At 55.7% G+C, this 21,505-nt stretch overlaps 1 protein-coding gene across 3 annotated transcripts; it reads left to right on the forward strand.

The window, feature by feature from the left end:
• Positions 1-605: 605 nt before the first annotated feature.
• On the forward strand, positions 606-13,855 carry LOC104033471 (protein argonaute-1). 3 transcript variants are annotated; one of them, XM_075722146.1, is made up of 17 exons: positions 606-725; positions 857-1,038; positions 1,360-1,496; positions 1,766-1,900; positions 2,205-2,292; positions 4,093-4,240; positions 4,577-4,725; positions 5,563-5,671; positions 6,174-6,307; positions 7,587-7,771; positions 7,939-8,098; positions 8,393-8,483; positions 10,649-10,843; positions 10,970-11,104; positions 12,016-12,117; positions 12,948-13,147; positions 13,568-13,855. In XM_075722146.1, exons 1-17 carry the CDS (start codon positions 621-623, stop codon positions 13,674-13,676), a joined length of 2,364 nt encoding a protein of 787 aa, XP_075578261.1. In that variant the 5' UTR covers positions 606-620; the 3' UTR covers positions 13,677-13,855. The 3 variants fall into 3 exon arrangements, with proteins under 3 accessions (XP_075578261.1, XP_075578260.1, XP_075578262.1); XM_075722145.1 differs by having other exon boundaries at positions 4,577-4,696; positions 5,549-5,671; XM_075722147.1 differs by lacking the exon at positions 12,016-12,117 and having other exon boundaries at positions 4,577-4,696; positions 5,549-5,671.
• The last annotated feature ends 7,650 nt before the right edge of the window (positions 13,856-21,505 follow it).

The following is a 21,505-nucleotide window of genomic DNA, read 5'->3' on the forward strand; positions in this document are numbered from 1 at the left end:
CACCAGCCGTGTTTGTGCAGCAGCGCTGGTTCCTGCCCCTGACAGCCTCGGAGGTCCTGAACCTCAGCACAGTCCCCTGCTTCTTCAAAGCAGCTGTGCTATTTTGGCAACAATCCTGTATTTAAAAATAGCAAGCCCCAGACCTCGGGCTGTCACGTCCTTTTCTGTGTTTTTCTTTTTGGCATCCTACTCGCTGCCTGTCCCCTCCTGCCCCGGCAGCCTGGGTAGCTCTGTGCCCCAAAGGCTGGTGAGCAGATGCTGCAGATGCTCCTGGTGGCCATGGGCAACGAGTCTCTCCCTCCCGGCACGCACGGTGCGTTTGCAGCCAGCTCTGGCGGGTGCGTGTTCCTGCATACCGTGTAAACTCGTCCTGCCGAAGCTGATGTACCGAGCTGCGGGGCAAGGCATGTGGCTGTTTGTCCGGGGGTCCTCCTGCCTGGGCAGCTTGGCTGCTCTCTGGTGCCCTGCGGCTCAGAAGTGCCCCGGGTGGGGAGGCTGGGGACCAGGCAGGTTGCAGAAGGTGTTGGGCTGTAAAGAAACGGGCAAAACAAACCTCGCCCTTCTCTTCCCCTGCCCCTATTTCCTGCCCCGCTCGCCTGTGTAGGGAAGTCGTGGAGTACATGGTACAGCACTTCAAACCGCAGATCTTCGGTGACCGAAAGCCAGTCTACGATGGGAAGAAGAACATCTACACTGTCACGGCCTTGCCCATTGGAAACGAGCGGGTAAGAGCGGGCAGCGAGCCCCGTGCAGGCAGCGTGACCTGCCTCCTGCCTGGGAGGGACCAGCTAAAAACGACCTCTTCCCCTTGCGCCCGCGGGGATGCCATGATCGCTTCCCTCCCTTCTGCACCCAGGTTGACTTTGAGGTGACGATCCCAGGGGAAGGCAAGGACAGGATATTTAAGGTCTCCATCAAATGGATGGCCATCGTGAGCTGGCGCATGCTGCACGAAGCCCTGGTCAGTGGGCAGATCCCCGTCCCGCTGGAGTCCGTCCAGGCGCTGGATGTTGCCATGAGGCACCTGGCTTCCATGAGGTACCTGCGCCCAGGGGCAGCCCGGCGGGTGGGCGCGGGGGGCGGCAAGGGCCGTGCTGCGAGCACCGAGCATGCCAGGGAGGGGACCGGCTGCCCTTGGCAGGCTGCTGTGGCTGGGACTGGCCTTGACGGTCTTTGGGAGGAGGCGGCCGTGCCTGCCACGCTGCTCGGTGCTATTGCTATGGATGCTCCTGTGATAGAAATAAATGGGGTGATGCAGCTGGCGGGGCGAGTGACGGCTCAGAGGGGCTGGGGGTGCTTCATGGTGGCTGCCGGTGGGGCTGGTGTGTGCTGTTTGACACGGTTTGCCCTGGTTTGTAGGTACACTCCCGTTGGCCGCTCCTTCTTCTCCCCCCCTGAAGGTTATTACCACCCCCTGGGCGGTGGCAGGGAGGTCTGGTTCGGTTTCCACCAGTCGGTCAGGCCTGCCATGTGGAAGATGATGCTCAACATTGATGGTGACGTATTTTTTTTTTATGCCGGCAAAACCACTGTGCTCTCCAGCATGTGCAGCGCAGCACGGTCCCGCTCGCTTGCGGTGACATCCCAGCACCGCTTCGGGCTGGGGGCTTTGTGCACGGGGTCTGACCGCCCAGCGCTGGTTGCAGTGGGGTGGGGTCTGCAGCAGGGGGCTGAGTGTGTTTGGGGAGGCTGGATCCGGCCGGCTCTTGGGCCAGGTCCGTCTGCTGGGAGAGAGCAGAGACACATCGTGCTATCTGTCCCGCAGTGTCGGCCACCGCCTTCTACAAAGCCCAGCCCGTAATCGAGTTCATGTGCGAGGTGCTGGACATCCGGAACATCGATGAGCAGCCGAAGCCCCTGACAGACTCGCAGAGAGTGCGTTTCACCAAGGAGATCAAAGGTAGAGCCCCCGGGGAGCACTGGGGACCCGTCCCCAGCCGGGTGCTGCCACAGACACTGGCCGTGGCTTGTCTGCTGCCCAGCCCCTGCAGCGAGGTGGGCATACGGGGGGTTGCACGTTTTAAATGTCTCCTGGGGCACCGTTTTCTCCCTCGTGCACTTCATGGGGCATCTGCAAGCATACCTGCTCTGCGAATGGTTAATTATTTAAGGTGGGTGTTGGTGGTGTCCCAGGGAAGTTGGGCGAAGGGGAATCGCTCCCGCCTTTACCAGTGACTCTACTGTGTCTTCCTGTCTTGCATCAGGTCTGAAAGTCGAGGTTACCCACTGCGGGCAGATGAAGAGGAAATACCGCGTGTGTAACGTTACCAGGCGGCCGGCCAGCCACCAGACGTAAGGCGGGTGGAAAGATGCCCTTGGAAAAATCTGAGCTGTTCTCCTTTTTAGCAGCTGCTGGTGTCGTTAGGGAGAGCTGGACGGGAAACTCCAGCCTGCAATGGCAACAGGAGATGTGTTCGGTGCTCTGCAGCGGTTTTGGGCACAGCAGCTCGCGGGGCTCCGTGTCATGCGCGGTGAAGGCGAGCGGGATGCAGGGGAGGGTGCGAGTGCAGAGGATGCTTTGTCTGGCAGGCGGCACGCTGCAGTGGGCGGGAGCTAACACGCCAGGAATTGTCCTAGTTTTTACCCCCGAGTTTGGTTTTCTTCTTTCTTAAAATAGACAGTGCCAAAGCAGAAGTTTTATCAGGGCATAAAGCGATTCCCTGCCTTGAAATTATTTGTATGTGCCTGGGAGCAGGCTGGGCCTGGGCATCTCTCCGTGTTGGGGGGCTGCCCTGCTCCCCGCAGCCCCCATGGACAGAGCGGCAGCACCATGCCCTAAGCACCAAGCTGTTGGGTGCCACGGCCCACGGGTGCTTCCAGGTCTCATCGCTGGGGTTCGTCCTGGGAATTACCGCTGGGGAGGCTTGGAAGCAAAACGGGGCTCGAGGCAGAGGCTGGGGGAGGAGCGGGCAGACCCTCCAGACCTCCCTGTGCAGGCAGCGTGGGGACGGCGCTGGCGCAGGCGGGGCTGTGCTTGTGCTCTCTGCTGGGTGCTCGCTGAGTGGAGCTGGAGGGGAGGGGGGGCTTTTTCAGGCTGTCTGCCCCCAAGTTTCTGCAAAGTTTCTGGAAATTTTGCCAACAGTAAAAGAACCGACCAAACAAACAAACAAAAAAAAACCCAAAACAAAAAAAACACAAGACATTTTGGCTCGTGCTGCACAAACCCAAGTGCTGGCAGAAAATCTCTCCTCCCAGTTCTTGCCCGATACCAAACCAGCGGTGCCCGCACGGGCTGGCGCTGTCAGGCTCAGAGCCCCGTCTGAAGCGGGGGCACCTCCCTCGCCCCAGCCACGCCGCCTCGCCGCACAGCCCCGTCTCTGCGGGTACCTCGCTGGGGTTCATGCGCCTGTCACCGTGTCCACCCCGCTTCCCCTGTGCTCCAGCATCCCTGGGTCCCAGCCCTCGGGCTTGGCGAGCGCAGGAGGAATGTGACGCCTCGCCAGGGCATTCGGGCTGGCTCGCCTTCTAATTTTGGCTCCATAAAGAATATCGGGTCAATTCTTCATTTTCACGGAGCTCTTTATGGAGCCAGGAACAGCTGGTGCTGGGTGAGGCTGGGTATCACGCGCTCCGGCTATGGGCGGCACGGCACCCCTCAGCCCTGCCACTGGCAAGTCTGATTTTTTTTTTTTTCCCCCCTGTGGTTTTGAAGGGAGATGCACCCCTCCTGCCCCCCGTGCTCTGCCCACCCCAGAGCCGCTGCCCCGTACCAGGAGAGGCCGGTTAACCTTTGCCTGGAGCTCAGCTCGGCTCCCGGGGAGGGCACCAAGCACAGAATTCCTCCCGAGTGGCAGCGTGCTGTATTTGTGTACCTGACAGTGGCATGCGTGGCATGTCCTGCAATAAACATTTGCCCTGATTAGCTGGATTAGTGAGGGAGAGCTTTATTTAGGGACCTCAGTTCCACACTGGGATCAGAGTATTCCTGACTTGATTTCTGAAAATACCACTGTTGTGCTTTTTATTTTCTTTTATGGTAGCTCAGAGTGGGAGCCTGCCAGTTCCCTCTCTTCCCAGCCAGATTAAGTAGTGCTTGAGGTCTGGAAGTGTCTGTTTTGAGTAGGTGCATCCTTCATGTCCTGCCTCTGCCAGGTTTCCCCTGCAGCTGGAGAGCGGTCAGACAGTGGAGTGCACAGTGGCTCAGTACTTTAAGCAGAAGTACAACCTGCAGCTGAAATATCCCCACCTGCCCTGTCTCCAGGTTGGCCAGGAGCAGAAGCACACGTACCTGCCCTTGGAGGTGAGTGCCAGCTCTGCACCGTTGGGCTCCCCGGCTTTTGGGCACCGTGCAAAGCAAAGCCAAGTGGCCTTTGCTGGCAGATGCACGACAATATTCTGCAGCTAATGTGTGTGGGCACTAGTTGCCTCAATGTTGACCTGGCAAGAGCCACTTCTAGTAAGTGAGGGAGGAGACCATGCTGTAAAAATGCCATTTTCCTGCAGCTGCAGGCTCGGCACCTCTGGTTTGGGGCTGTCCGCAGGGCCCGAGTGCTGTACCCACGCGGCAGCTTAGCCGTGGTCCCCCATGTGTCACCTGTCCCTAATGTGTGGCTGCTGTCTCTCCCCTGCCGTGCAGGTGTGCAACATCGTGGCAGGCCAGCGGTGCATCAAGAAGCTCACAGACAATCAAACGTCAACCATGATAAAAGCAACAGCCAGGTCTGCCCCAGACAGGCAGGAGGAAATTAGTCGCCTGGTACGTGGCACGAGTCCCTGGGAGGGACGGTGTCGGGGCCGGGGCTCTGATGGCAGGCTACGGTGTCATGTCTGTGATGAACCTTGTTGTGATCCTGCTCCTCAGCTGCTCTGCACTGGAGAGCTGCGACCTGCTCAGAAGATGCTGGTGGGGTTAATGGCTTGGTTTTATCCCCCTCTTCTCACTGAACCCCCGGTGACAGATGCCCGCATGTGTGCAATACACACTTGCATAGAGGAGCCCAGCTCAAAGTGACCGTGGAAACTCGTGTGCAGCAAATTCAGGTCCTCGCGCTGATGGAACCTGACCCAAAGGGAGCTGGAACTAAAAATAGGAAAACAAATTAGAGAAATGACCCTGGCTGTGGGTGTACGTGGGGACTGCGCGTTGTGGGGCTGCGGTACGGGAACTCTGCCTGCAGGTCAGCCTGGGGCAAGCCAGGGGAACGGCAAACCCGGCTCTGCCAGCGGCCGGGCAGGAGCTGGTTAATGGTGCTGTTACCCAAACCGATGTCTCTGGGCTTTTGAAGCTGGGGGTTTTGATGTTCTTTCTGGGACTCTTGGTAATGGTCTCTTGCCAGTCTGAACCTTCCCACTGAAGCCTTAAATCTCAGGAGCAGGCTCCGCTCTTGGTTGCGTTGGTCAGTGCGTTCAAAAATCGGGTCCCCTGTGGGTCGGTTTGGAGGACAGGGTTTGGCCCTTTGTGTTGAACCACTTGCCGTCCCCTTACGGAGAGGATTTTGGCTCTGTAGAGAACATGACTTTAGGTGCCCGTATTTCCCAGCCAGCTGAAGCTGCGCGGGATGCAGCAGTTGGTCTCACTCCCTCCCGTGGCCCTTCCTTCCCTCTGCAGATGAAGAACGCCAGCTACAACCTGGATCCGTACATTCAGGAGTTTGGGATCAAGGTGAAAGATGACATGACGGAGGTGACGGGGAGGGTCCTGCCGGCGCCCATCCTGCAGTACGGAGGCAGGGTAAGCAGGGCTGCGCTGCCCGGGTGCTGGGCTGCGTTGTGCAGAGAGATGCTTTCACACCAGAAAATGCTGTTTCTGAACAAAACTTGTGCTGCCTTCAGGTTTGTAGGTTAGAGGTGGAATTTTTTATCAGAGCGCCTTGGGCTTGGGTTTTGGGTTGTGTTTTTTCTTTTTTTTTTTTTTTTTTTTTTTGCAATATAACTGTTCTGAAAGCGTAGCCAAGAGTCATCTGGTGACAAAAAAAGTGAGCTGAAGGGGAGAGGGATGCTCAGGGTAAGGCAGCTTGGGTGAATTTTCCATCACCTTTGAGGAGCTGAGATTCTGAATTGCCTGTCACCGCGTGCCGCGGCAGACCCCGGCAGTGCAGGGACTTGGCTCCGGCGAGGGTGTACGGCTTTGTGATGGGGAGCACAACCAGGGCACGTGCGGGTACTCCCCAGGGGCTGCCGGCGCGGGGCCGGGCAGGACGCGGCAGCGCTCTGACCGTCTGTTTGCCTTGCAGAACCGGGCCATTGCAACTCCCAACCAAGGCGTGTGGGACATGCGAGGGAAGCAGTTCTACAACGGCATTGAGATCAAAGTCTGGGCGATTGCTTGCTTTGCCCCGCAGAAGCAGTGTCGAGAGGAGGTGCTGAAGTAAGGAAAGGGGCAGCCCGCGTGGGTGGGATGACGTGGGGAAGCCGTGGCTCGTGGTGCGGCCGCCCTGCTGCTCCCAGCCTGGGTCTCCACACCCTTCGTCGTTAACGCTGGATCTGAATTGCTCGTGGTACAAATTTGATCCGGGTTCGGACTGGGTGTTCAGTCTTGTTTCTGTTAGTTTATCCAGAGTGCCTGGCTGTTTATCCTGGCTGCGAACAGTCCCAGAGCCATCGCAAAGCCTGCCAGGTGGGAGTGAGCACGTGGGCACTCCAGCGTGTGTGAGCTGACAGTCAGGGTCTGCTCGATCTGCTCTTTGCATCGGGTGGCTGCAGTATCGTGATCTGATACTGCCAGCCCTAAAACTGTATTGAACTCTTCTCGGCTGAATCTTGCGGAGAGATGGGGTTGTGAGGGATATTTAATTAAAAGTTTCCCGAGTATCCTTTCTGAAATAACATAATTCATGCAGGAAGCATCCTAACTCACCATGGGTTTTTATTACAGAGAAGTCTTAGGCTTTCTGAAAGGCTTTGGTAGCTTTTAGAGATGCTCTGCTTTGGTAGCAAAGTGACACAGAGTGGGGACAGTTTGTTCGATTTAGGGAAATGGTCACCTTGGTTTTGGATTCTTCCAGGGACTTGGCTTTCTGCTGACCTAGAGTGGGTGCATCAAGGCGAACGTTTTGTGTGCCTCTTCTGGGTGTTTGGCACAGTTAACGTTTGGGATGGTTTGGAGCAGCTCAGAGGCTCTACATCTGCAGTAGCTGGGTGGAGGTGGGAGTGACGCCGCAGTCCTCTTGTGACCCCTTTGAGGCAGAGCTGGGAGCCCTGCGCTCCCTTTGGCTCTCCCTGCATCAAATTTATCCTTGGCAATCCAAAAATCCAGAGTGTGGCTGAGCACTTTGTCCGGTTTGGTAAGTGAAGGCTTGCATCAGGTTTGCAAATCATCTGGAAATCAAGCAGGTCTGCTCCCCGCTTCTCCAGCTGTCTAACGGAGAATGGCTGACAGCTCCGTCACTCTTCAGGAAGAGTCAGTACCTGGGTAAGAGGGTACCAAGAGGGGACGGTTCAGCTCTAACACGTGTTGGTCTTGTGTTTCCCATGCCGTGCGCTTGCTGGATGCTGTAAAACCACAGACATGGTGATGTGATGTCCCCGTCTCTGTCCTGTGCCGCAGCACTCTGGCCGCAGGTCCCGTCTCGCTCGGTGGCCGGCGTGTGCGGCAGAGCTGCCGTGCGGAAGGGCTCAGGGCTGAATGCTTCTCCTCCCGGGCACAGGAACTTTACAGACCAGCTGCGGAAGATCTCCAAAGATGCAGGGATGCCGATCCAAGGCCAGCCCTGTTTCTGTAAATACGCCCAGGGTGCAGACAGTGTGGAGCCCATGTTTCGACACCTCAAGAACACCTATTCAGGGCTTCAGCTCATCATTGTCATCCTGCCAGGGAAAACACCGGTGTACGGTGCGTCTGGGGCAGGGGCGAGCACGGAGAGGAGAGGGGCTTTGCTCTCGCTCGGCAGGGCTGGCTCTGCTCCTCCCGCGGTGATTTCTCTCCCCGTTTCCAAGGATGCTGCTGGAAGCGGTGCGTTGCTGATTGCCGGTCTGTTCACCTGCTTCCTCTGCCCGCAGCCGAGGTGAAGCGCGTTGGGGACACCCTCCTGGGAATGGCCACGCAGTGCGTCCAGGTCAAGAACGTGGTGAAAACCTCCCCGCAGACCCTTTCCAACCTCTGCCTCAAGATCAACGTCAAGCTTGGCGGGATCAACAACATCCTTGTGCCTCACCAGCGGTTCGTACGGCTGCTGCCTCTCGCATTTTTGGGGCTTGTTTCCCAAGTCCCTCATGGTGCTGCCTGCCTGGCTTTACCTGGGGAAAAGGGGGCCTGTGGGCGGCTGCGTAAAGTAACTGTTTGAAATGGGGGTTTGCAGCCTGTCTCCCCTTGTAACGAGCTGTTGATGTGTGCAGGCCAGAGCCCGGAGGTCAGGAGATGTCCTCTGTGTGATCTGCTCGCCTCCTTTGGACTGTGCATCACCCTGGGATGGCCCCGAAAGGCTGACTGCTGCTTTCTCTTCTCTCCCACCAGCTCTGCCGTCTTTCAGCAGCCGGTGATCTTCCTGGGGGCCGATGTCACTCACCCGCCAGCAGGAGATGGGAAGAAGCCCTCCATAACGGCTGTAAGTTCCCCATCCAGGGCCAGGCTTGGTGCCTGAGAGCTCTGCAGGGACGCAGGAGCTGGAATGGGACTTGTGTGTCCATGAAGGGGCTGTGTCACTACTGTCCCCATAGTGAGACTTCTCAGGGTGGCCCCATGCCCTGTCGGGTATTTCAGTCCTGCTCCTAGGGTGGTGGGTCCCCAGTCCCCTCCTGCCTCTGCAGAGGAGCTGCGGTTTTGGGGAGCTGCTGGGAGAGCTGGCGGGGGCTGGAAGAGCTGGCAGCTGCCAGCAGATGGGGCTCGTGGTGTGCCAAACCCCGCCAGCGCTGCTGGACCGGGTGTGCCAGGAGCTCGGCGGCCGCTGCGCTGGCCGGAGTCATCCCCAGGCATCCCGGTCCTGCAGTGCAGCCCTAGGAGGGGCCTTCCCCAGGCGGGAGAGCTGGGGAGAACTGGGGTGGTGGGGCTGCTTCAGAGCCTTTTGGGGAGGAGGATTTCCCGTCACCCCAAATGAATAATGAGCATCCAGCGAGTGAAGTGCCGCTCGCGTGCCGGTGAGGCTGGGTGGCAGCTCGTGCCCTTCGTGGGGCTCTGAGACCTTGCCTTGGGCTCGCTGCGGTGAAGGAGAGTGTCAGGTTCTCGTAGCGTCTGTTTTAATTAAGCCCGTCAGCATTTTCCTATTAAATTCTTAACTTTCCAGGACTCATAACTCAGGTTTTCCTTGGCATGCAAATGCATCTTTGGAGGAGTGTTTTTTTCTTAATTAGAAGGGGTTGGGAAATGCTTTTGGCTGTTTGCTGTAGGTGTGGGTGGGACAGAACAGTCTGTTTCCTGGCGGCGGCACTTCCACTCCGAAAACATTTTCTGTGGTTTTTTTGTACAGGACCACTGTGGGTTGTTTTTTTTTTTTTTTTCTTAATTTTTATAAAAGCTTTTTTGAAGCTGTAGGGGAGAAGGGTCAAGCCTTCACATGGCCTTGATCTTGTCCTTGGTCCGTTGTTAATTACACAATAGAAAGGGGTCCAAGGAAACGTTTCTGCTGAGCACATCGGCTCCGCTGGTGCAGCCCAGACCCTAGAGCTCTGTTTGCGAAGCAAAAGCGAAACCGGCGCTGAGGGCGGGGGCAGCAGGCTCCATGCTGCTGAGGATGTGGGGTCTGCGGTGCTTTCCCTCTGCCTGGGGGGGACGTGGACCGCGTGGTGCGGCAGAGCAGCCGGGCATTTGTCTCCCAGCATGGGCCGGTGCCTGTTTTGACACCCGTGACTCACGCTGCGCCCCGAGCCCTGCGTCACAGCCGAGCCCGGCTGCTCTCAGCCCCTTTGCCCTGACGTCTTTAAGGTCTCCCCTCCAGAGCACCCGGCTGCGATGGGAACTCCCCGCTCGACGTCTGCCGCACGGTGACTCAACCCCGCCGTGTCCCCGGGAGGCGGCAGCGCCGGCGGGGCAGACCGCGGCCGGCTGGGGCAGCTCCGCTGCCTGCGGCTGAGCGAGGGCGGGCGCAGGGAGGCGATGCTGGCAGATGCTCTGTGCAAACATTGACCTGATTCAATCGCCTTTTGGGCAGAGGGTCTCTGGGCAGGGCAGTTGTGCCGCAGTCGGAGGGGTAAGGACCGGCTGATAGCAGAGCTCCCTGCTGTTGCTGCGATACAGCCCTCAGCAGCAGCTGTTAAAGCAGAGGCATTGCAACTGCAGGTGGGGTTTTGTACCCTGGAGGTGTCATTGCCCTGGTGAAACAGCAGAGCACAGTTTGAGGTCACGCAGCCCTTCGTGGAAGCCAAAAACCTCTGGAGTGAGGGACGGAAGGAGAAGGGCTTAGGCAGGCAGAAAGGGCAGCCCCGCTCCCCACTCACCCCTCCGCTTTTGGGCAGGAGGGTGAAGCTGGGACAGAGCAGCAACAGCCCCCACGGCCACGTTGCTCCACCAGCCAAGCTGTCTCACTGGAAATTCCCATAAACACCACAAAGGGTACTGCAGAGCGTGGAACCAGGACGTGGCCACAACCAGGGATGTCCTATTTGGGTGCTAGTTGCCTGCACAGTATTTGCTGTCCCGTCTCCTGATCTCTGAGCTCCGGTGCTCTGCCCACTGCCAGCTGTGGGTGCTGGAAGCAGGCGGAGGCTGGGAATGTCCCACATCCCCTCCTTCCTTCCTGTTGTAACGCGTGGGCCTGGCCTGTCTCTGTCGCTGCAGGTTGTGGGCAGCATGGACGCCCACCCCAGCCGGTACTGTGCCACAGTGCGCGTGCAGCGTCCTCGCCAGGAAATCATCGAGGACTTGTCCTACATGGTGAGGGAGCTCCTCATCCAGTTCTACAAATCCACCCGCTTCAAACCCACCAGGATCATCTTCTACCGTGACGGTGTTCCCGAGGGGCAGCTCCCGCAGGTGAGGAGCCCTCGGATGCCCGATGGCCAGCGGGGCTGCGCCGGCTCCCGCAGGGTTCCCTGAGGGTGCACGGGGACGGCTGGGTGCTGGCGTGTCCCCTCACTCTGGTTGCGCTTGTTTCTCCAGATCCTTCACTATGAGCTCCTAGCAATCCGAGACGCCTGCATCAAACTGGAAAAGGATTACCAGCCTGGCATCACCTACATCGTCGTCCAGAAGAGGCATCACACCCGTCTGTTCTGTGCAGACAAGAGCGAGAGGGTGAGCGCTGCGGGGTGCCGGGGCCGGAGGCAGCTGATTCATCTCCGGCCTTTAGGAAGAGCCAGCCCTGACATTGCCGAGGGGAAAGCTAAAGCTCAGCGCTGGCAGGCGGGGAGCTCTTCCTTGAATGAAACGTGCTGCTCGGTTGACTCCCGCATCCATGCGGATTAGGCTGCTTCTAGAAACCCAGACAGCTGTTTGCTGTTATTATGAATTACTGGGTGCTGATGATCCTGGTGACTCTCTTGAAATAGCCTCTGTCAGCTTGAAAACATCTGTTGTTTTGGTGATAGCTGTAGCTGCTGACATGACAGGATGAATAACCCCTTGCTTGCTCACAGCTTGTTCATGTGTGCTGTGCAGGAACATTGATTGCTGTAGCTTTTCCTAGATTTGATCTAAGTTTAGTGGTTAGATCTAGTCAAACCAGACTCTGGCTCTACCTAAGCATGAAGATTTAATCTTGGGAACTGAGGACAATTTTTGATCAGGGTGCAAAGCCCCAGTGTCTTGTGGCAGAGACTCTAGCTTACGCTCTCCACGGAGATCCCTGGAGTTTTGCTCACTTAATCCTCATTTCTGCAGGAGGATGGGCCAGTGCCCAGCCCTCACCCTGCCTGCTTTCCTTCTGACGCTGTTTGCTCTATCTCCATGTCGTGCCTGGTGTTGATGCTAGCAGAAAATGCCAGCAAGCCCGTTCAGGCAGGGAGCAGAGCGGGATGCGCTGCTTCTGTCCCCCCTTAATGGGCACTTGGGGAGCGGCTCTGCACGGTGCACTCAAGCTAGGATGCCGAGATGGGGACCCTGCGCCGTGGCCCTGGTGCGGGGCAGGTGTGTTACAGACACTGCTCTGGGCAGCTGGAAGTAACCAAACTCTGCAGTGCTTGGGTCTCTCTTTCTGTTCCCTGTAGATTGGGAAGAGTGGGAACATCCCAGCAGGAACAACAGTGGATACAAATATCACCCACCCCTTCGAGTTCGACTTCTACCTGTGCAGTCATGCAGGCATTCAGGTACCGTGCTGCGGGGCTGGCTGTTGTGCTGCTGCTGGTTTTCTTCGGCTGTTGTTGCAGCTTGCGCTCTCATGCATCTGACCCGGCCTCCCTCCGGCACCGGGGGTGCGGGCGGTTCGGTCCAAGCTGCCCTCGCGGTGCTTTGGCGAGCAGCGCTGGGGCGGCGCTGCTGCTGCGTTGTGTGGCACGTACTCAATTTCCCTCCTGGAGCCAAGGATCTCTCCTATGAGATTTTCCTCCTTCAGAGTGGCCAATTCAGCAGCTTGTCAGCTGGCGTCTGAGCGTGCCGGCTCGCTGGGGCGCCTGGTCGTCAGCAGGGACCTGTTGTCTGGCCGTGGGCGGGAGAGCTGGGGCCAGCCATCCCTGGAGCAGGCAGCTTGATTTGCAGCTGCCTTTCTTCAGGCAGCCAAGATTAGTCAGGCACTGTACTGAAAAAATTGCACTCATTTCATCTACAGCTGCTTTCGCGAGGGAGGTTTTTTGGCTTCCTCTCCCCCTGCAAGGACAGCGGGGAGCTGGCCCGGTTCGGTGGGGAGCCGGTGCGATACGTGGTGCAGTGGGCTGTGCGGCGTCAGGCGCTGGGGGCGGCAGCGCAGAAGCACCGGCAGTGCCTGGGCACGGGGCAGCTGCGTTAATGGTTTGCAGCTCGGTGCTGAGGGCTTTCCTGCCTCGCGGTGCTTGCACATGTGTGGGGTTCTCAAATTAAGGAAGCGCGGGCATCTCTCCTGCCCAGGCTGTCTTTGATCAGGGAGGGGGTGATGAGGATGCGAGGCAGCTGCCTGCGTCTGGGTGGAGGCAGCACCTCTCACGCTGCCCCTTCTCCTTCCCAGGGTACGAGCCGGCCATCCCATTACTACGTGCTCTGGGATGACAACCGGTTCACCGCGGACGAGCTGCAGATCCTCACGTACCAGCTGTGCCATACCTACGTGCGCTGCACCCGCTCGGTCTCCATCCCGGCCCCGGCGTACTACGCCCGACTGGTGGCATTCCGAGCGCGGTACCATCTCGTGGACAAGGAGCACGACAGGTGAGGGGGCTCGGGAGGCAGACCCCGGGGGCGGGCACAGGGCATGGTGTTTGGAAGTGCCTCTGTCGGAGCAGCGCTGCAGCAGGCACTTTTTGGTGGGGGAGAGCCACACGTAGCTGCATCCTCTTAGGTCCCAGCCTAGGAGGAACTGGGGGTGAAGGGGGGTTAAATCCCATGCTGAGCTCAGCCTGGGCCTGGAGGAGCGTCCCTGGGGTGTTTGAGCATTGCCAGCCACCTCGAGGGGCCGGGATCTCTGCAGTGCCGGGCGCGGTCGCCGGCACGCGCAGCGTCCCCGTATGCTGCGCTGCGCTGCCTTCCTGTGCTGCCAGCGCTCGCGGACCCTCATCTCCAAGGGGGTTTCTCAGTGTTCCTGGGAGGGGGAATACGAAATAATTATGCAGTGATTTCCTTGATTTTCAGTGGCGAGGGCAGCCATATATCTGGACAGAGCAACGGCAGAGACCCCCAGGCCTTGGCGAAGGCTGTGCAGGTTCATCAGGACACTTTACGTACCATGTACTTTGCTTGAAAGCCTAACTTTTGTTACCTCACTCAAGAAAGCTTTCAGATTTGTAGGAGCCATACAAAAAAGGAAGCATTGGGACACCTTGTTTTTTTTCCAATGAGAAATCACTGCAGGGCAGGCAGCGTCGATTCGAGGCAGGAGACCAGCACCACGGGACAGAAGGATCCAACACCTTTGTAGGATTGGAAGAGACTGATGATTATTTTTTTAATTTTTCTGGCTTTGCAAAATTTTGACCTGACCAAACACATGAAGGCATTCAAGGAAGGGATAAAACTCCCAGGAGGCGGAAGCAGGTTTTCATTTTTAAGATGCAATACTATAGACTCCTGACTGTGAAATGGCGGATTTGGTCCTCCGTTGCCCACCAGGCGCTGGTAGGTATTTTTTGTGGGGGTTGGGGGGGAGGGGATTTTTAGAGCCTTAAAACAGAAGACTAGATTTATAAAACTAATATTTTAGAATATGAGATGCTTTAATGGGTTAAGGGGAAAAACAACTAGTTTGTAGGAGAATTCTAACACTAACAGTTCCCCACCCCCGAATAATTCCCCCCATATAATGTAAGGCACCCTAGCACTTAGCTCAGAACTGAAAACTGTCTTCCTTGTGTTAAAAGCTAGTTAGCTGCTGCCATTTGAAGCAACAGTCACAGACTTTTCCATGGGTGAGTGCCTTACTATGATGCTGCAAAATTTCAATGTTTTTAATCTTGTAAGGAAAATAGTAATCTTGTCTTGATGGTGGTCCATATTTCCATCGGAAGGAGTTAATTTCTATGGTCCTAAGTTGCCGTTTGTGTTAGATCATGACCTCATGGTGGTTAAACTCCATTGAAAGATGTGCACTTTCATATAGGACACGTTTAATGGCTGCTGACCCATTTTTGTTTCCAATGTACTACTTGTTATTTAAAACTGTTTCTGACAAATGGGGGCATCTTCATCCCATGAGGACAGAAATCGCTAACGATTTTTTCTTTTTTTTTTTTTTTTTCCTGAATTTTTATGATGGACACCGGGATTTTTTTACTAAACATTATTTTTATATGATACTGAGTCTGTTGCCAAAATACGCAAGTCATTAACATTCTCAGAGTTTACATCACCGCACTTCCTGAGGCTGTGCGCTCACGCCAGAGTTTTCTAACGTTTTTCTGTCCGATGAGTTTTACCAACTGCAGTCCGTGCAGCGCTGGGTACTCCTCAGCGCCCGTCTGCCGTGTGCGTTCGGCACGCGTCTGCCCGGGTCGGCTGCTTTCTGAAGTACCACGTACCCCAGCTCCAGCACCTCCACACTGTCACCCTCTCTGCTGCTAGGTTTTGCTGCTCTTTGTGTCATGGTATCGCTGATCTCATGCACAGGGTTTTTTATTCTGAAAGCACATCAGATTTGTTCCTTAGTCAGAATGATGAAATCCTTGTTATTGTCATGGGGGAAACTCCTACTGATTTGTGTTTGTAACAGGAAAAAAGCCTTTTTCCCAACAGTAACATAGTGACTGCTTTTCAGACTCATTTTGCTGCACAGAATGACCGTTATGCACAGCGGGGCAGTAGTAGCAACTCATTACCAATATCATGTGGGCAGATTATCGGGGGGTTTTTTATATGAAAGTGTGCACGGCGCTTCCTTCAAGAGAAAAAAATGACGCGCACACTCCTGCCAAGCTCTTAAAGGGAAGAGCTCTGTTGTTTTACTGCCAAACGTGAACGCGTTTCCAAGGCAGATCCACCACAAGCACTGCCCCTCGCCAGTACGCGTGGATAGAAGCACACCTTTTCGTTTTGTACTTTCTGACGTTTAAACTTGCCTTGCCTTCATGAAAACCGCATTGGTCATGTTGGCCCATTGATCTGTCCTAGCACCGGGAATTCACTCTACCTGTTTTCTTTTTGGGCAACGTGTTTGTGAAAAATGAAGACATCAATATGCTATGCAAACTAAGTGCTGAGCCCACTGATGTCACGTTTTGTGAAGATCCTACATTTAGCACAGTCCTGTTTTTCCTCAAGACTTACAGTATTTGGTTCATATTCTCCCTTGCACCTTGTGTCAACCTCCACTGCTGTATATCCGCAAGGTGACGGGGAGGAGACCAGGAACTATTCATGGTCAGTAGGGTAGTGACTCTTCGGAGGGCTTTTAGAGAGTAGGGAATGCATCAACACTAAGTGTCAACATGAGAAGCCTACATTCCTATACACAAGTGCCTGCATAGTGACACAAATTCAGCACCTCCATCTCATCCTCAGAACTCTGGCTTCTGTTCATTGAAAGCAAAATGATCTCAGAGGGGCTGTACCCGCTCACCTTGTGTTAGAAAGCCCCTCGTTGAGCGTAAAACCGGGGTTAAGGTCAAGGTTCTCTCTGCAAATCAGTTTGTTCACCAGCATTACAACAGAAAGCACCTGGCTGCTGTTCTGCAGCAAGGGGCAAAGGTATTTTGGTTTCTAGTTTTTATTTTAGTGTTTTAGTTGGGTTCTAGAATTCTGAAATGTCTTTTAGTAGCTGTGGCATAGCACGTGCCATTTTTAACCATTTGAAAAGAGACAGTGTGGGCATTTACAGAAACAGCTTGTTGCTCTGTAACAATTTTTTTTAACCTTGAGACTTGAAATGTAAAATGGACCTTTAAGATTTGCACTCATTTGTAAGGTGGCTGTTCGTAGAAAACTATGAATGAAGACTCGCTGATGTAGCACCTACTTTTAACAGCAATTTTAACTACACAAAAGCTTCACAGCTTCTGAAACTCTCAGCTGTTGACTTGCAGATCGTGTTCTGCCCTTATTTCACCCTCTGCGTTGGGTTTTCATGGTTTTGAATAAATAAAAAAGCCAAACTCAGTAGCTGCTGTGCCCTTTAAACCCTGTTTCCATTTTGAAGAAATTTAGAAGGGGTTTGAGTTACCCGCATGTTTTGTATAACGGACTATGCACTGTACCTCCTACGCGGCTCCGGCATTCAGCATTTCTACCCTTTTCTTGTCCGAGATGCAAACGAGTAACTGCATGTTGAGGTGCTGTGCGTTTTGCTACCCATAGCGGATAGGTGTTAACCCAGATACATATCGGGATTTGTAGTTAGCCACAAACCCCACACGGACATCCCGAACGGCTCCCCAGTCTCTGCCTTCTCCACGCGCACGTGTTCCTTCTGCAACTGGAAACATCGCCGGGTGCATGCAGTTTTGTGGGAAGAGGAGTAACTTTCATTTACCTGTCAGTTGTTGAATGCTGTTTGTTTCTCTTATCTCATATCGGAACGTTACGGGGGCGAGAGGGCAGAGCAGCTCTCTCCCCAGAGCTTCCAGGGGCGGTCGGGGTGTTCTGGTATTCGCAAGCGTACGACCTGACGTCGTAGCGTCAAAGAGCCCAAGCATTCAACGTTGCCTCGCGGAAGGTTTTCTTCTTGGAAAATTAGTGTGAAATAAAAGAATGTGATCCTTTCAGGAAGGGAAGCCAGACAGCAGGACAGCAATAAACAAGTGAAATTCATATCTTGCCTGAGTGATTTGCACTTCAAGAGTTGTGAAAGAAAATTTACGGGACTCCAGTGCTTTTGTGTTCAATTTCTAGCCCCTTTCATACCTCCTTTATACGAGCAAGTGTTGAACTGTACATAGGGTGTTTACAAGACACTCTCTTTGGGTTGTTATTTTTCTTGTGGGTTTTTTTTTTTTGCTTTAGCTTGAACTCTGTATGGTCCATTTGTTAAATAGATGTGAACAGTTGATGTACAGTACTTAACAAGCAGCAGCACAAAACTTATTTTATTAAGAAAATATGGCTTATATTTTAAAGGGTGAATATCAATTTTTTTTTTTTTGTATGCGTGGAATTAAGACTGGTAAAGAGTAACAAAATCCTTGGATTAGGCCAAAAGAAAATACTGTAAGATCATAACCACCTCTTTATTAAAGGAAACGGTATGATTAAAGAGCTCCAGAACATTGTATTTACATTTGATTTGATTTGATTGCCTTTGTGGATTTTTTTTTTTTTTTTTTTGCCTTGGTCCTGATTTTTGCTTGCAACTTTGACTCTGCAGTCCCAAGTGTCTGTTACCCTGTAACTGTTGGCAGAAGACCTAAATAAAAGCAATGTGAACACGTTGGGGTGACACTCCTGAGTCAGATTGCGTGGGGAAGGTACAGGCGCAGTCCTGGCCATTCACTCGGAAGGGCTCGGGGACAAGCAGTGAACTGCTGGCTGTAGCTGAACTGCACCAGATACTGTGGAGGATCCAAAACCCCTCACTTTCCAGATTTCAGTTTAGTGAGAGAAACACTTAAGTGAACAAATACGTGCTTAAAACTTCTTGGAATGTGGTAGCCAATTCCACTTTTTATTGAAATGTCATCCGTCTGAGAACTGACTTCATCTGAGCTCCTTGGGCTATCAGATAGCCAAAGCTATGTCAGAACACGCCACTTCTCCAGCTACGTTGCCTGCTTTGGGGGCTCCAAGGCGCTTTAAGGACAGATTTCAGACTCCTTTTGGATTGGGGTTAAACTTAATCCTCTGGGTTTTTGTGCTGCGTCACGTTTTCCATTTCCCAGCTTTCAAATTCCTTGCAAACATCCCCGTCTGCTCCAATGCCAAGAGCTTATGGTTGTGTCTTGGGGCCCAGCACTGGAGGTTGTTTGCCATCCTCCAAATTCTTTGGATCTGCTTGTGCTTTACCTTGCAAACGTGTATTGACATACCTTTAGACGATGAATTATTTAGCAGTTGAGCTGTAACTGTGGGTGTTTGAATAACGCGAAGCAGTTTTAAGGAAGCGCTTGCTAATGGCGTGCACGTACTCGCTAGCTGATTTACTTGACCTGTAGCATGCAGAGTGCATTTTACCGAACTGAGCATCTGTACGGGTTCTGCACACATAAAATCATCCTCCTGCTGTTTTTAACGTTATATCACCTTTTCTTTAAATCCTGCTACATAATAGAAATCTTTTGCAGTTTCAAAGGGACCGTTTGTGCAAGAGAGGTAGAACAGAAAATTGTGCCTTGAGCAGCTGGGTCTGAAGTCCTGGAAAACAGATCGGACTCCTTGGTTTCAAATGTTAGACTGGCATTTGAGCCCTGGCCCTTGGTTCCGATTACAGCGTCCTAAGCTGCAGAAACAGAAGTGCTCGCACGCCTCTAAAGAACGTGCATCTTGTAGAGGTGTCTCCCGCCGCTGTATCTGCTTGATCTTGGTGATCACATTTCCCCTTCCCTCTCAGGGTTTCAGCTAAGGAAATATTCTAGTAGTTTACTTTTAATTTGCATGGTTTTAAAATCCTTACTGTGTAGCTGACCGGATAACTAAATTTATGCTTTTTAAGACTAATTTAGCTGGCACTCTCCAGGATGGGGGCTCTTAATAATGATTCTGAAATCTGGATTATGAATCTCGAACTCCGCTTCCGCTGGCTCAAACTTCCCGTTCTTCAGTACCCCCCCAGCTGCCTCTCTCACCACCACGAAAGGTGACATCGTTTTTTCGTAACAACTAGCAAGTTCAACCCTGCTGGGACAAGTCTCAATATGCCCTTCTTACCAAAAAATGATCTTTTGGGGGAGGAGGAAATAGAGATACATGTGCCACTGCCTGACCCAGCACTGAGCCCGGTACATCTGAATCCCTTCCCCACATGCACGGAATTGCTTTGCTCCTTTCACCCTCTGCTTGTTTGGTGACAGTTTGTGTACCAAATCTGTAACACAGCGTTACTGAACATTGCTAAAACCACTGCCAAAAACTGAGAAAGGGGCAGACGTATGCTCTGAATTTATGCTGATCTAGCGCATGATAGCCTTTATTCTTCTCATCAACCCTAGTTACTTAGAGTCTAATGGCTCGTCTGCAAATTGGAAAACCAAACACCAGCCTGATGTCAATCCTTTGGTTGTTATGGGAATGTCGAAGGATAACGTGCATTTATCAGGGTTTTTTAGTCAGTTGAGTGTACGCTGTCCGATGTCTTTACACCTCGCTCCCCGAGAAGGCTGCTTTCGAGCCTTGCGGGAGGAAGGCTGCATACTCACACGTGCACCCTCATTATCTGCAGCTGTGTTGAATATTTCAGCCTTGCCTACAGGTGCCTGGCTTTGTGCCGAGCCCTCCGAGCCCTCCTGTCGGGCCAGCCTGCAGCGCCGCTCCGCAGGAGCCCCTCCGGTCACCTGAGCACCGCAGCCATACGAGACGCGTGTTACCGCCATACACGATGCACGCGTTACCATCGTACGAGACGTGCGTTACCATCGCACGCGAGACGGTGTTACCGGGTTTTTCAGCACAGAGGAAGAGCTCGGCGTGCTCAGCCAGCATTGCCGGCAGCTGTCGGCGCGCCCGTCCGGCGCATCCCTGCATCCTACAAACAGGGAAGCGTTCAGCGCACGTCGTTCTTGAGCGCGACTAAGGCCGAGGCGCGGGTTTTCTTCTGGTGGGTTTAGCGAGGATTAAAAACCAGCGATGAACTTCACGTGGAACTGGGCTCGAAGGCCGAAGCGCCGCCGTACGCGACGGCTGCCAGGGCGCGCTCGGTGGGCTGGGAGGGAGGGAGGGAGGGAGGGAGGGAGAGACCCCCGCGGTTACCGGTCCCGCTCGCAGCTGAGCCCCTGCTCTCGGGGGCGGCGGGGGAAGCCAGCCCCGCGCTCCGCGCCGTGAGCCCCGAGGCCGCCATGCTCAGCCCCCGCGGCGAGGCCGGCAGCCTGAGGCCCGGTGTGCCGCCGCGGGGGCCGCCGGTGACCGCCGGGCCAGGCCGGGCTCGCCCCGCTCCTCGCCTCCGCTCCCGGGGGCTCCGGTAGCCCCGGCCGCTCCCGCCGCCCTTCCCGCCCCCCGCTCCGTTGCCGAGCAACCGCGCCTGCTCGCACCGCCTCTCCCCGCGCGGCCCCGCCCGCTTCCGGCCCCGCCTCCCTCGCTCGCGCGCGCGCGCGCGCGCGCGCCCGGAAGCACCGCCCCCTCCCTCCGGAAGGGCGCGCGCGGCCCGGCGTGCGGGGGCGGGACTTCCGGCGGGCTGGCGGAGGGGAGGCGCGCGCGCGCGCGCGGCGGGGGCAGAGCGGCAGCGCGAGCCGGGGCTGCGGGCGGCCACGCAACTTCCGCCCGGGGGGCGCCGCGCGCCGCCGCCTGAGGGGCCGGGACCGGACCGGACCGGACGGGACGGGACGGGACGGGAGCGCCGGGCGGGCCGAGGCGACGCGCCGGGCCGCGGCCTGCGGGGAGCGGGGCGGGCCGCCCAGCGCAGCCCAGCGCAGCCCAGCGCGGCCCCGAGCCGGCCGCCGGGCCCGGCTCAGCGGCGGAGCCCGCAGCCCCGAGCGGCTGCGCCCAGCTCCATGAATGGAAATCGGCAGCGCAGGTGAGCGCGGGCGGCGGCGGGGCGGCCTGGCGGGGCTCGGCCGCGGCAGCGGGGCGGGGGGGGGCGGAGCGGGCGCCGGCCCCTGCCCCGCGCCCCCGCCCGCCGCCGCCGGAGCGGGGCTGCGCCGCGCGTCTCGGCCCCCGCGTCCCGCCCCGGCGGGGCGGCGAGCGCTGCGGGGCGGGAGCGGCGGGTCCGGGCCGTGCGGCTTGGCCGCCGGGGCGGAGCGGGCGGGGAGGAGGAGGAGGAGGAGGAGGAGGAGGTCTGCCCCGCCGGCCGGGCGCGGGGAGCCGCCGAAGCCCCCGCCGTGTAGGTCCGCTCACCGGGGAAAGTCGGGCACGGCGTCCCGCTCGGCCGCCCGTTTTCCTGTGCCGGGGACAGTGGAGAATTAATTTTTCGTATTTCGTAACTAGCGTTTCCCAGGCAGCGGCTGTAGGCCAGCTTGCATAATCGCGTAACCGTGGCGATGTCTGGGCGATGTCGCCGCC

Source organism: Pelecanus crispus, chromosome 16 (genome assembly GCF_030463565.1).
Source record: "Pelecanus crispus isolate bPelCri1 chromosome 16, bPelCri1.pri, whole genome shotgun sequence".
In the NCBI taxonomy this organism is placed as follows: Eukaryota; Metazoa; Chordata; class Aves; order Pelecaniformes; family Pelecanidae; genus Pelecanus; species Pelecanus crispus.